Source organism: Octopus sinensis, linkage group LG9 (genome assembly GCF_006345805.1).
Source record: "Octopus sinensis linkage group LG9, ASM634580v1, whole genome shotgun sequence".
In the NCBI taxonomy this organism is placed as follows: domain Eukaryota; kingdom Metazoa; phylum Mollusca; class Cephalopoda; order Octopoda; family Octopodidae; genus Octopus; species Octopus sinensis.
In genome coordinates this window covers 64,467,117-64,481,982 of record NC_043005.1, presented here as the reverse complement: position 1 = coordinate 64,481,982, position 14,866 = coordinate 64,467,117, and the positions used below count along the sequence as shown (strand labels likewise).

General features: G+C 37.1%; 1 protein-coding gene across 1 annotated transcript in view; it reads left to right on the top strand.

Moving 5' to 3' along the window:
* Window positions 1–14,866, top strand: part of LOC115215439 (dynein heavy chain 5, axonemal-like) — a 370,977-nt gene that overhangs the window by 340,125 nt on the left and 15,986 nt on the right. Inside the window, exons 64-71 of the mRNA XM_036506013.1 lie at window positions 292–597; window positions 3,728–3,867; window positions 6,586–6,753; window positions 8,856–8,991; window positions 10,727–10,866; window positions 12,087–12,251; window positions 12,768–12,962; window positions 14,261–14,411. Coding sequence (XP_036361906.1) covers window positions 292–597; window positions 3,728–3,867; window positions 6,586–6,753; window positions 8,856–8,991; window positions 10,727–10,866; window positions 12,087–12,251; window positions 12,768–12,962; window positions 14,261–14,411 — 1,401 coding nt within the window. The remainder of the gene's footprint in view (window positions 1–291; window positions 598–3,727; window positions 3,868–6,585; window positions 6,754–8,855; window positions 8,992–10,726; window positions 10,867–12,086; window positions 12,252–12,767; window positions 12,963–14,260; window positions 14,412–14,866) is intronic.

The window sequence follows — 14,866 nt, the reverse complement described above, 5'->3', positions numbered from 1 at the left end:
CGAAACACAAGAGACTTGTTTTATTTCTATTCCTGAGAGCCATACTAATACAGTTGTTTGTTTGTACTCCACCTGCCTTCGTCTTTTCTTTATTTTTGTAAACCTTCCCGATATATATATATATATATATATATATATATATATAATATATATATATATATATATATATATATATATATATATATATGATGATGATGATATACATACACAAAAATACAATTATATTTAAGTATTTATGTGTCCATGCAATATCATACTTACAGCTATTCAATATTATTTATTACTTTACAGTTGCATCACAAGGCAGTATTGCTTACTTTGTCATTGTGGAAATGAGTTTAGTGAATGTGATGTACCAAACATCACTGAAACAGTTCCTGGGAATCTTTGATTACTCCATTAAGAAATCTGCCAAGTCACCGGTCACATCTAAACGTATAATGAACATTATCGAACACTTTACCTTCAAGATATTCTCATACACCTGCCGTGGTCTGTATGAACGAGATAAGTTTCTGTTTACTCTTCTCCTCACAATCAAGATTGCCATTGCTTCTGGAGCTATCACACCTTTGGAATTTGATACATTTATTAAAGGTAAGAAACATTGTTTTCATATTCAACTTCGTTTTTATTGGTTTCTTGGAAGGTTTTGTGCCTATGAACTTTGCAGTCCCTCCAAGAGGAATGCGCAAATAGAAGATCACAAGGGGGATTCCAAAATGGTGCATTCTGAGAAGGAAGGACTAGATATAGTATTGGGTTGTCCGGAAATTTCATACCGATTTTTAAAGGAAAGAAAAAGCTCAATAAATACTTGCCATTACATTTTTAATCAACCAAATATGAACCATTTCGTTGCACAATGCGTCTCCATCTTTCCTTTAACTTGAAAATACCCTCTTCCAAGAACTGAGGTGGTTTCTTGGCAAACAATTCATCAAGGTATCTTTTTAAGTCATCCAAGGAATTGAAATTTTTACCATTAAGACTATTCTGCAGAGACCTGAATAAGTGGAAATCTGAAGGAGCAATATCTGGTGAATATGGAGGGTGGGGTAATACATCCCAACCGAGCTGCAGCAATTTTTGTCTGGTTCCCAAAGCATCAAGTGCCGAAAATGAACTTTCTTTTAAAGTGTTACAGAATTAACACAGGTTATATGAACATAAACCTTCTTCCACGAAAAGATAGCTTAAACTGTGCTCTAAATGGAGGTATAGTTAAACCCTATTTTATGGACTCAACCATGTTCTAAAGTAAGTCGAAAGGTAAGCTACTATAAATTGGCATGAACTTTCTGGACAACCCAATAGTTCGTGCAGGGCCAGTAAAGTGGACACAATATGCATGCTGAAAGGAGATATGTGTAACTTAGGGGTAGCTGAGTGGCAATGGGATTGGCCACCTCCAAGGAGAAGAGGGCACTATAATAGTGGCTGAAAAGAGAATTGAGATAGATATTATTAACTTGTAAGGACACAGCATTTTTTATGCAACCATAATATTTTGTCGAGTGTATTAAACATTTTTAAAAGTCAGTACCATGTTCTAAGTTAGCAGTGTGCTTTACATAGGTTATCTCTACAATATAGCCAGCACTGGTTTTTGTTATATGCTTGTTATAATTTCAATAGAATATCTGCAGAGATAACCTTAAGAATTAATGGAGACAGAATATCTGTGATCCAGAGGCTTCAGTATGTATATTGGTGATTGCATATCAGTCAGGTGACCTTTCTTTGTATACAGTCTAGGATATCCTAGATGTGGTGGGAACATTATTTCTTGTAGATCTTCCCTAAGCTTTTTGAGGAGTTGTTACCATGTAATATGAGTGTTTGCAAGGAATGGTGCTCGATGATGGTGAGGTCTAGTATATGTAATGACCATGAAAATGGTGTGAGATGTTCATTTTTGTTGGTGGGTGTTTCCATTACTTTTCAGATGTTGGAAGTGGGTCTTTCCTTCTTATCCGTTATAGGAAGCACAAGCACTTTCATACACATGTACACATACGATGGAGGTTTCTGCCTACCAAATTCAATCACAAGGCTTCGATCGACCCATGGCTATAACAGAAGACACTTGCCCAAGGTGCCATACAGTGGGACTGAACCTGAAACCATATGGCTGAGAAGCAAGCTTTGTAACCATACAGCCATGCCTGCAATGGGTGGATAATAGTTTGTGGGACCACATAGGTTTCCCTTCTTGGAAATGAATACAAAGAATTGTATATAGTTTTAACAGCAACATGGCACAGTGGGAGGTAGTATCTCAAGGTATTTTTGTACAGCTGTGGATTACATGTGTGACATAATTGATGGAAGAGTGACATGACTGACACTTGCATTTGCATCTTGGGAGTTTAAGTGCTTCATTGTCCTGTTAATCCGTCAGATATTCTGTAACCATCTCCTGCTCTTCCATTGCAAAACCATAACCTTTGAGATACAGTCACAAGTCAAAGAGTCAGAGAGGTTTTGCATCATGTTAATACTCTCCTCCTCTCTGCAGAATGTTTCTCTTCCAAGTATTTGATGAAGTATACTCTTTTACTTGTTTCAGTCATTTGACTGTGGCCATGCTGGAGCACCGCCTTTAGTCAAGCGAATTGACCCCAGGACATATTCTTTGTAAGCCTAGTACTTATTCTATCGGTCTCTTTTGCTGAACTGCTAAGTTACGGGGACGTAAACACACCAGCATCAGTTGTCAAGCAATGTTGGGGGTACAAACACAGACACAGAAACATATACACACACATACATATATACATATATACGATGGGCTTCTTTCAGTTTCCATCTACCAAATCCACTCACAAGGCTTTGGTCGGCCTGAGGTTATAGTAGAAGACACTTGCCCAAGGTGCCACATAGTGGGACTGAACCCGGAACCATGTGGTTGGTAAGCAAGCTACTTACCACACAGCCACTCCTACGCCTAGGTATGTTAGTCCTTCACTTCTGGGTTCACATAAAAAGTCATCAGAAGCTGAATTCCCTTGTGAAGTTCATTACCAGCCTGCAGTATGTTATTCTCTTCATTTTTGAGCACTTGCTTGATGCATTTTATTTTCTGTCACTGTCTTGTAGATGTCAATCTCAGTGATGTCATACACAGAAACATAGACTGTACTGAGTGTTAAGCCAATTCCTTCTTTTTTATTTTTCTGAGATAGGCGTAGGAGTGGCTGTGTGGTAAGTAGCTTGCTTACAAACCACATGGTTCCGGGTTCAGTCCCACTGCATGCACCTTGGGCAAGTGTCTTCCACAATAATCTTGGGCCGGCCAAAGCCTTTTGAGTGAATTTGGTAGACGGAAACTGAAAGAAGCCCATCGTATATATATATATGTATGTGTGTGTCTGTGTTCATCCTCCCAACATCACTTGACAACTGACGCTGGTGTGTTTACATCCCCATAACTTAGTGGTTTGGCAAAAGAGACCGATAGAATAAGTACTAGGCTTACAAAGAATAAGTCGTGGGGTCGATTTGCTCAACTAAAGGTGGTGCTCCAGCATTGCCACAGGCAAATGACTGAAACAAGTAAAAGAGTAAAGAGTAAGAGTATATAGTCCATTAGTATCATTTATTCTTTGAAAGCTTGGAGTTGATACCTAGATATTGCAAGTTTTAATGTCTATGGAGAAGATTTCTTCTTTAGAACAGTCAGAATAAAGGAAAGTTTATCGAAGCATAAAATTTCTCATTGTAGGAGGAGCAGCTCTCGATTTGAATGCTGTCCAACCAAAGCCAAAGAAGTGGATCTCAGATATGACTTGGCTTAATTTGGTGACTTTGAGTAACTTACCACAGTTTGGACAGATTCTTGGACAGGTGTCAAGAAATGATAAGGTGAGAACAAATGAAATAACTCCTAATATAATAATGAACGTAGCATTTTTATATATTTATTTTCTTTTTCTTTTATTTTATCTAGTTTCAGCTCATGAGCTGTGGCCATGCTGGGGCACCGCCATTTGTATGTTTGTGTATATATATGTGTGTGTGTGTGTGTGTGTGTGTGTGTGTGTGTGTCCAGAATCATGCCGGATGCAGAGGGGGAGAGAAAATGTTAATTCAGTGAAGGAGAAGTAGTGAGAGTAATATCCCTGACTGGGAGGGAATGAGCGAAAGTAATAGCAATGAGAGAGAGAGGAAAGGGTGATAGATGAATAAAGAAGGAAGGGATGAAAAGAAAAACATCAGTGTTTTAACTCTGTGTGAGTATTTGTGTTTATGTGTGTGTGTGTACAAATGAAGTATGTGAATGTTTGTACGTGTGATTATTATGTACCATATTTTATGCCTTATTATAAATATAATTAGCCATCAATATTGACAGCATGTGGTCAGCTAGTATAAATTATATAAAGTAATCAAAATCAAAATCGATCAACATCAATGGAAATTGTAGCTGTGATACCAGTGCCGATGGCACATAAGAGAACCATCCGAACGTGGCTGTTGCCAGCACCGCCGTGACTGGCTTCCATGCCGGTGGCACGTAAAAAGCACCATCCGATCGTGGCCATTGCCAGCCTTGCCTGGTCTCCATGCCGGTGGCACGTAAAAAGCACCGTCCGATCGTGGCCGTTTGCCAGCCTCGTCTGGCCCCTGAGTTGGTGGCACGTAAAAAGCACCCACTACACTCATGGAGTGGTTGGCGTTAGGAAGGGCATCCAGCCGTAGAAACATTGCTAGATCAGATTGGGCCTGGTGCAGCCTTCTGGCTTCCCAGACCCCAGTTGAACCGTCCAACCCATGCCAGCAGGGAAAGCGGACGCAAAACGATGATGATGATGGGTTCAGTCGCATGGTGTAGAACCATAGAAGGATGTCTTCTACTGTAACCCCATCCTGGCTAGGGGCTTGTGAGTGGTTTTAGCAGACAGAAACTGGAAAAACACCCATCATGTATATATGTATATGTGTGTGTGTGTGTGTGTGTGTGTGCATGCATGTAGTCATGCATGTACACATGTGTGTGTGTGCATGCATGCATATATGCTTGTGTGTGCATGTGTATGTGAGAGTGTATGAATGTGTGTGTTTATGCATGTGTGTGTATATATGCATGAGCGTGTGTGCCTGTATGTGTATGTTTGTGCATGTACTCATGCATATACATGCAAATGTGCATCTGTGTACATGTATGTGCATATGCATGTATGTGTGTGTCTGTGTGCGTGTGCATGTATGTGCATGTACACATGCATGTGTGCAAGTGCACGTGTATGTATGCCTCCTTGACTTGAGATTGCATGGTCATAGTAAACAGGAATGACCATCATGTTAGTGGTGTCATTTATTTGTAACATTTTGTGTAAACACAGCCATCACTGTAATAGCAAGAGTGGGGTTGTCATCAGGAAGTGCATGCAGGCATAGAAAATCTACACAACAAATTCCATCCAACCCATGCAAGCATGAAAAAGTGGACACTAAGACACTGTGAAGGAAATGGTGGGGTGCTTATGCTAGTGGCTGCAGCAGTGATGTATAAATACAGCTGCCTCTCAGTTTTAATAGTCTTTTACTTGATTCAGTCATTTGATTGTGACCATGCTGGGATATGGCCTTGAAGGGTTGAACAAATCGACCCCAGATCTTACTTTTCAAAGTCTAGTACTTATTCTATCAATGTCTTTTGCTGAACTGGTTGTCAAGCAGTGGTGGAGGACAAATACAGACACAAAGACATACACATAGATATATACATATATATATATATATATATATATATGTACTATAGGCTTCTTTCAGTTTCCATCTATCAAATCCACTAAGCTACGTTAGAAGACACTTGCCCAAGATGCCATGCAGTGAGACTGAACCCAGAACCATGTGACTGGGTAGCAAGCTTCTTACCACACAGCCACGCCTGCATGTGTGTATAAAATAGATATTTAGCCCATAAAAAAGTCAACTGATGTCCTTATTACAAGTGAAATCTGTCTGTAAGACCACTTCATTATAAATAAACCTTTCAGAAGATTTATAAGTAACTCATCTTAATTGTTTATTCTCTATCAATGTTTGTTTACTGCCTGTCTTACTATAAAAATTGGAAATAATTGCATATGATCTATACATAATTAGTATAGATCATTTGCAATTATTTCCAATTAGTGACTTATTTCCAGTAAGTCATAGCTATTTTGGCATGTATATGTAATATCTCTTTGTTGGATCTGCTGGGTGTGATAGTACTTTTAAAGTGTTTTAGTTGTTAGGTTCCGGGTCAAATTTGACTAAATAAGCTTTTTGTTTTCAGTAAAGAATGATGTGAAAACTATTAGAATTCAGTATTCAAACCGGCTATATCAGGCCCAAATATTCTACCTGCTTTGCATTCAAAGTAACCAGATCAGGCTTTGCACACCTACCTCACAATGTTTTTCTAAAAATAAATGGCATGTCATTGAAATCTGAAAGCTATGAGAAAATGTATGATAAATTCAAAACAATGTGAATGAAAAAGCATTACATTTGACAGAGTAATCTGAATGCTAAAGGATTATGATACATATAACTGAATTACTTCTATCAATTTATTTATTTTATGTGAAGGCATGGAAACATTGGTTTGATGATAATGTCCCAGAAGAGGCCCAAATACCAGATGGCTACACTGAATCATTAGATTCTTGGCACAAACTGTTACTGATACGCTCATGGTGTCCAGATCGTGTTATTCCTATGGCAAGGATATTTGTTTCTGAAGCAATGGGACCTCAGGTGTGTATCCTGATACTGATGGTTCTCTCTCTCTCTCTCTCTTTCTCTCTCTCCATCTCTCTTTCTCTTTCTTTTCCTATCTAACATTGCCACATATGTCTGTAACATTTCATATTCATAACTGAAGAAGTAAAATAATACTGATAATAAAGTGATTCTTTCTTTCTTTTTTATTTATAACTGACAAAATTAGTTCTATGTTTGTGACCAAACTTAATAGATAATGCACAACTTACCTGCTAGACATCTTGTATTTGTATTTCGTCTCAATAAATGCATTTGCTTCTTTTAATCAGGTACTAGCAGTATAGCCCGGCATTGCTCGGGTTTGTTTTTTAGTTGCGCTTAAAACGGCAGACTTTGATGTTTTGACATAGTTTCAATCTATGAATAAAAGTATAGTGTAGCGATGCTCGAGTTTGCTCTGAATGTGCTGCAAATGTGTAATGCTGACTTCAGTTGTTGGTATTGTTGGTTAATATTCCTTCTATTAACATTATGGAGAAAAAAATTACCCATTGTTTTTAAACAAAATGAAGCTCAAGTTTCGAACTGCACTGAAAATCTATTAAGAAGTTAACACTGCAACAGTATTCATTAAGAAAAAGTACAGGAAAATCCAAAACGTTAGTAAGAACAGTTTGTGGTTACAAAAAAAACAAAAAATGTTATTTTGAAGCCAAACGGGTGGGCAACATGAATCGTGGTTGTACATGTAAAATGAATAAAATCGACTATTTTACATCATGTATAACTAAAAAAATCCGTAAAATCAAAACATACCCATTGAAGGTTTGACTTGAACATCGTAGATAGTTCACACTTTTCTGGTTGAAATACACCGAAGAGTGGCGACACAGCAGTAAAAAAAATCGTAAAAAAATAGGGATTTTCATAGAAAAAAAGCACCTTTTTGGTGTAAATAATTTTTGGTCTTAACATAGTCTGATATGAATTTTTTCTTCTATGGAATGAAGAGCAAGCCTTCTTCTATCATACTCTCAATTTTGGTCAACTTGTGCCATAGGGTCTCGGAGGAGATAGTATTAGTTGAAGGCTACCAAACCTGCCACACACACACACAGAAAACTTCAGCTTTATATATATAGAGATTTGGACTCATTTTTCCAGTTTAAATTTTACGATAAAAAATATAAAACTGGCTTTTTAGAAAAGGCTGAATGTCACTGGATATTTCATGGACAGTTGGAGAATAAATTGGTTACAAATTTTGGCACAAAGCCAGCAAATTTGGAGGAGGGGGTGAGTCAATCACATTGACCCCAATGCTTAACTGGTACTTGTTTTATTGGCCCTAAAAGGGAGAAAGACAAAGTTGGCCTCAGTGGAATTTGAACTCAGAATGTGAAGACAGATGAAATGCCACTAAACACTTTGCCTGCTTTGCTAAAGACTCCAGTTAAATATATATTCAACTGCCTCAGTTGAAGAATATATTGCTAAAATTTCTTTTAAGGTTTATTGGCTTTTTGTCTTTGTACAGTCATGAAAATATATATCATTATTATTATAATGATGTATATAACAGCATAGTCTCTTGGAGAGATTATGCTGTTAATCTCACAGAAATGTCTTTATAAAGTATTAGTAATATCAACATAGGTAACTACTATTACTGGATAAGGATTAGGGATCCCTTTTGTTTTAATATCTATTAGTCTTACTAAATCATATTCAAATGTATCCCCAGGTAGATATAATCATTCTGTGCTATCTGTGCCTTTTTTCTGTGAGTCAAATGCAATTTCAATGGTTCTACCAAAACTCAAGCATTGTACATTGTAGCATTGTTGATTTTTAAAACTTGCACTGCTCCCTGAATGACAATTATTCCTTCATATATTCATTTTATGTGCTCTTCTGTTAATTACCATTGATTTAGACTCTGTGTAAGATGGAGGACAAAATGTAAGTGCAAGTTTGTTTAAAACAGTAACCATTTTCCCAAAGCTGGTAATTATAGAGCAAAAGAAGTTAGGTGGATTTGTGCAAGTAAACTAATTTCATATTCTGACAAACTGGCTTTCATATTTTCATACCACAATGTCAAATAAAAAATCTTTTTAAATTGATTGTTACAGTTTGCCGAAAGTGGAATTTTGAATTTAGAAGATATCTGTGATGAATCTGACAATCACACTCCTTTGATTTGCTTTCTGTCAATGGGTTCTGATCCGACAAGCAATATTGAGAAGCTTGCTAAAAAGAAAGTTATGAGTAAGTATTAACTTGTAATTATAATACTCCAGTTTACATATAATGGTATCAAATTGAATTTTTAGTATCTGCTATTGACCTGGCAGAAGCAATTTGAATTTTTACAGTTGAACTGTGTCTGCAATTTAAAATGAAAATTTGCTTTAATTCTTCAAACAATTTTATTCTTCAGTTTCCCTTATGCTCCAAAACAACTTCTTTTTCTTCATTTTATTTTTACCTTTATTGTAAATAAATTTATTTAATGAGACAATGTAATGAATGTCACATGTAATTAATTGTTATGGTGTTTACCTTAATGGAAGAACTGATTGATTCTTATATATCCAACTTAGCTAAAGAATATATGAAATATATATTTAGTAAGACTACATAAAGATCATCTGTGAAAGAACTGATTAAATATATAATGTAGGACAAATAGTTACAAGGGATAAGATTCATGATCTAATGATTATAATTTATTTTGCTGATCAGTGAGATTTAAGAAAGTGAGGGCGCGTGGCTTAGTGGTTAGGGCATTCGGCTCATGATCGTAAGGTTGTGAGTTTGATTACCGGCGACGCGTTGTGTCCTTGAGCAAGACACTTTATTTCACGTTGCTCCAGTCCACTCAGCTGGCAAAAATGAGTTGTACTTGTATTTCAAAGGGTCAGCCTTGTCACTCTCTGTGTCACGCTGATTATCCCCGAGAACTACGTTAAGGGTACACGTGTCTGTGGAATGCTCAGCCATTTGCACGTTAATTTCACGAGCAAGCTGTTCCGTTGATCGTATCAGCTGGGACCCTTGTCGTCGTAACCGGCGGAGTCTTTTAAGAGATTTAAGAAGAACATAATTTAATAATATAGGTCTTATTAGAAGCATTCATTTTGCTTTCAAAACTCTGTCTCCAAAAAGGCAACATAGTGCTAAATAGAAATTTTTAATTTCCTTGTCAAATTACATAAGGAAAAACTGTTTGTTATTTTACTAGTTTCATTTTGGAAAGAATCACTTTACCTACGAAATATATGTGTTGGGTGAAGGTGTGTGGTTTAGTGGTTAGGGTATTTGGCTCTCAGTCATCAGGTCATGAGTTCAATTCCCAGTGATGTGTTGTGTCCTTGAGCAAGACACTTTATTTCACGTTGCTCTAGTCCACTAAGCTGACAAAAATGAGTAGTATCTGTATTTCAAAGGGCCAGCCTTGTCACATTCCCTGTGAACTATGTTAATGGGTACACATGTCTGTGGAGTGTTCAGCCACCGGCACATTAATTTCACAGGCAGGTTGTTTCATTGATCTGATCAGCAGGAACCCCCATCATCATAACCAGCAGAGTGCTTTTATATGAGTTGGATTGTTTTGTCATATGTACTCATTGCACCATATTCTTTGAGAATGAATCTTTAGACTAAGTAAAATTAGGATTAGGGTTAGTAAAATAATCTTCTTACTAATTTATTAAAAAACCCCTCATTTTACTATTGAAGGTAAGTGCTAGGAAGAACATAACATCAAGTTGTCCATTTGTTCAACAAATACACCTTGAAGTCAAACACTATTACTTGACTTCTGTTTCTTGAGGCTAAAACTAAACAGTAAAGGTATTTATTTCAAAAGTTTGAGAGGATCTTCAAAGTTCTTGGTTACCTTGCTTCATTTTTGAATAGCTACTAAAAGAAATCATTCTAAAGATGCCTGAGTTGAAGTGACAAGAAATTCTTTTAACATCAATAATTTGACTTGCAGAATGTGGTGCCATATCCATGGGACAAGGTCAAGAGGTCCATGCCAGAAAATTAGTGAGTATGTCAATGCAAGAGGGTCATTGGGTCTTGCTACAGAACTGCCATCTTGGATTAGAATTCATGACTGAATTATTTGTCACTGTAAGTAAACTTTTTTCCAGTTCAGAGACATTTTAACTTTTAGATGTTTGTCTTGCATTTTGGGTGCTTGATGGAAAGGGGTTGTTGATATTATGGTAAATGGTACATATTCTTCCTTTTGTGTTCCTGTCTTTTTTTATGATTTCTTGTGGGGCGATTTCCAGGAGAATTCTGATAAGGGTTTCTTCTTGTATTGCATTATGCTTGCTTGCTTCATGCTTCATGCTCTCACTTGATGGGACTGGGGTCATCCCAGATTAGTGGTCTCAGACGCATCATCATGTGTAGAGTCAACCTGGTCCACCAGTGCTCTCCATCACTGGCGGTCCCTTGCCAGCTCCTCTGCATCCTGCAAGATGACATTGAGCTTCTGGAAATCTTTCCCAATCACATCCAACCATCTGACATGGGGCCTTCCACAGGGCCTCTTCCTGCCCATAGCTGCTGCATTGAACATGAGTAAGGCCCTGATAGGATGAACTGGTTGGAGGTAAAAGATGTCAGTAATAGCACATGCAGTAGGAAGCTCTGGGCTGGAATGTGCATGCATGCAGCTCTTCATTGGAAACATGTATTGCAGTGTGAATATTTTATTTGATGTTGTTATTGCGACAGTATAGCATATAGTGTAACCCTTTTTGTTGATGCTGATACTAATTATTCTGTGGTTTACCAGTTTTTTTTTTTATTTATGTTGGATATAAACGATTATTTACTTGTTTAACACCAGTTGAATGTGGTTTTACTGTAAGGTGTTTGAAGTTGTGTCTAGCTTTTATGAGGTTGGCTATTTTTGATGTGTAACTGAGGTTGTATTTTCTATTGTATTTTCTATGTTACCTTGTTGAACGGATTTTTAAATACGTTTCTATAATTACGGAGATGTACTTGAATAGCAAGTGACCTGATGTGAGATTGTTTGCTGGCAAACATCCATGCTGCATCTCCGTGATGCAGCATGGAGTTTTGTCAGTGAACAGGTCGTGGTTGCAAAGCGATGAAAATATTTTGATAAATTAAATTTAAATGTTGCAGTGAATCTAACGGTTTTTGTGTTTCTTAAATGGCTTATAAACACCTTCCACACTAATTGTTTTCTATAATTATTTTGTTGAAATTATTTAATGTGGGGCCTATGATAAACTAATTGATTTAGGTACGAGAAGTGACTAATGATTGTTGAATTAATAAAAGAAAATATAAACTTGTTTCTTTTCAAGGTGACTACTATAGATAAAATCAATGAGGACTTCCGTTGTTGGGTAACCACAGAAGAACATCCAAAGTTCCCAATTAATCTTCTCCAGGTGTCTCTTAAATTTACCAATGAGCCACCCCAGGGAATAAAAGCTGGGTTAAAAAGGACTTATGGCAATGTGACGCAGGTAATGTTTGCCTAGTTCCTACTTCTCTCTGTAGTATAGAGTTCCAATATTTCTGGTAGTGCTGGTGGAAATAAGAACAGATATAAAAATAATAACAATGCTGATGCTGATGTTGGTGCTGATGCTGTTGTTGTTGTTGTTAAGCAACAAGACGGGTAAGGGTGATTAGGTGATGGTCTAGGACTTAGGGGTGGGAGACCCCAGACCTTGGAAAAAAAAAAAACTTTGGTCATCTTGTTGTAGTCGAGGGCTCTTCGTTGATGCCCGACACCACTGGGAGGTGACCCTCGAAGTTGCTCAAAATAGAGATCTCCAGGTCTAAATTCTTCAATGGCTGCTGCTGCTGCTGCTGCTGCTGTTGTTGTTGTTGTTGTTGTTGTTGTTGTTGTTGTATTGGTGGTGGTGGTGGTGGCAGCAGTGTTGTTGTTGTCATTGTTGGTATTGTTGTTGTTTTTGTCGTTGTTGTGGTGTTGACAGCAGTGGTGATGACAATGTTTCTTTTGTTGTTTTACACAGGAGCAACTGGATATTAATGCTACACTAACATGGAAAATAATGTTGTACGCTGTAGGATTTCTGCACACAACTGTTCAAGAAAGGAGGAAATTTGGCCCGATAGGCTGGAATATTCCCTATGAGTTCAACCAAGCAGATTTCACAGCAACTGTGCAATTCATTCAGACACATTTAGATGAAATTGACCCCAAGAAAGTAAGTATCCCTTATTTAAGAACACAGTCTATAAGGCATTATGTTTTAGAATTTATTTCAATGGGTGATAACATTCTCAGATTCTTGATAAGGAATTTGAAAGCCCATTGCAGGAATGGAGATATATTCACTGTCATTACTTTATTGACCAGAAGCTGTTCCTCACTCCCATTGTTAACTTCTATATTTAATATTAGTTTCAAATTTTGGCACAAGGATAGCAATTTCAGGGGAACGGGTAAAGTCAATTACACCAACCCTAGCACTCAACTGGTACTTCTTTTATTGACCCCCCACTCCACCCCAAAGGTGAAAGGTAAAGTCAACCTTGACGACAGAACTTGAACTCAGAACATACAGACAAACAAAATGCCACTAAGTGTTTTGCCTATTATGTTAATGATTCTTCTAGCACACTGCCTTTGTTCTATATTAAATATTAAGGTGAAGTCTATGGTAGCCTAAAATTAATCTATCAGTGAACTAATGGTATGACATGGTTTCACTTCTCACTTGTTACCATGTCATTTCATTACATTTATCATTTCATTTACATTTGTCTTAAAGACAGGGACTGTCGGAGGAACATTTATGCAGATCCAGGGAGCTCAATCTAAAGAAAGAATAGGTGATATTTAATCAATAGAGTATTAGAGATCAGTGTGAGTGAGGAGAAGCGGCTAGTGGTAGACTAAACAAAGAAATGTTATTGTAGTATGATGTAGATAGGTCTCTGCACAGAGTGGTGGAGTTTAGAGAGGCAGGGAGAGGATAGTTGTGATTGAGTTGGTGAAAATATCAGTAGGAGGGGAAAATAAGAAGGGAAGATGTGGATAAATTGAAATGAAGAGTTGGGAGGTAGGATGAGTCAAAGAATAAAAATAACAAAACTGGGAAAGAAATATTTCATTATATGTATTTTAATGGAGGAGAGGAAGTGTAAGGTGGAAGGAACAACCAGGAAAGAAGGGGTCTGTTGATTTACTTTGCGTCCACTAATCCCTAATTAACCAACTCCCTTCTTTCCTAGTTACTCTCTCTACCTTGTTCTTTCTCACAATACTTCGTAAATATAAGTTTTTCTCAAAAATGCTAAGAGTAGAAGATGATTTATATGATACATTCTACCAGTGTCCGAAGTTTGAAAGTGTTTAGTTACAAAAAATTATTTTTTAAATCTGTTGGTCAAAAGGTAAAGATCCTACATTTGAAATTATGAATGAAAATGCTTGTTTATTACAAATAAGGTAGTTTCATAACAAATTTTTTTCCAAATATATCTTATATTTACTTTATAGGGAGTTTCCTGGAGCACAGTTCGTTACATGATCAGTGAAGTGCAATATGGTGGTCGTGTCACTGATGATTATGACAAAAGGCTGTTGAATACTTTTGCTAAAGTGTGGTTTTGTGAAGAGATGTTTTCAGATACTTTCAGTTTCTATACTGGTATGGTTGAAATTTTACCTTTTAGAATTATTTGTATATAGCCATCTGAATGTATTGAACAAGAGCGAGATATGTTAAGATGGTTTATCATCATAGTTAGCTTCATTGTCCCATGAACTGGACAGGAACGGTGTAGTTTTGTTGTATGACTTTTTACTTTTTACTTGTTTCAGTCATTAGACTATGGCTATGCTGGGGCACCACCTAGAAGGACTTTTTAGTCAAACAAATCAACCCCAGGACTTAGTTTGTTTAAGCCTAATACTTATTCTATCAGTCCCTTTTGCTGAGCTGTTCAATTACAGGGATGTAGACACACCAACACTGGTTGTCAAGCTGTCACGGAGGACAAGCACAGACATCAAGATACATGCACACATACACACACACACACACACACACACACTCATATAACGTGCATCTTTTAGTTTCCATCTGCTGAATCCACTCACAAG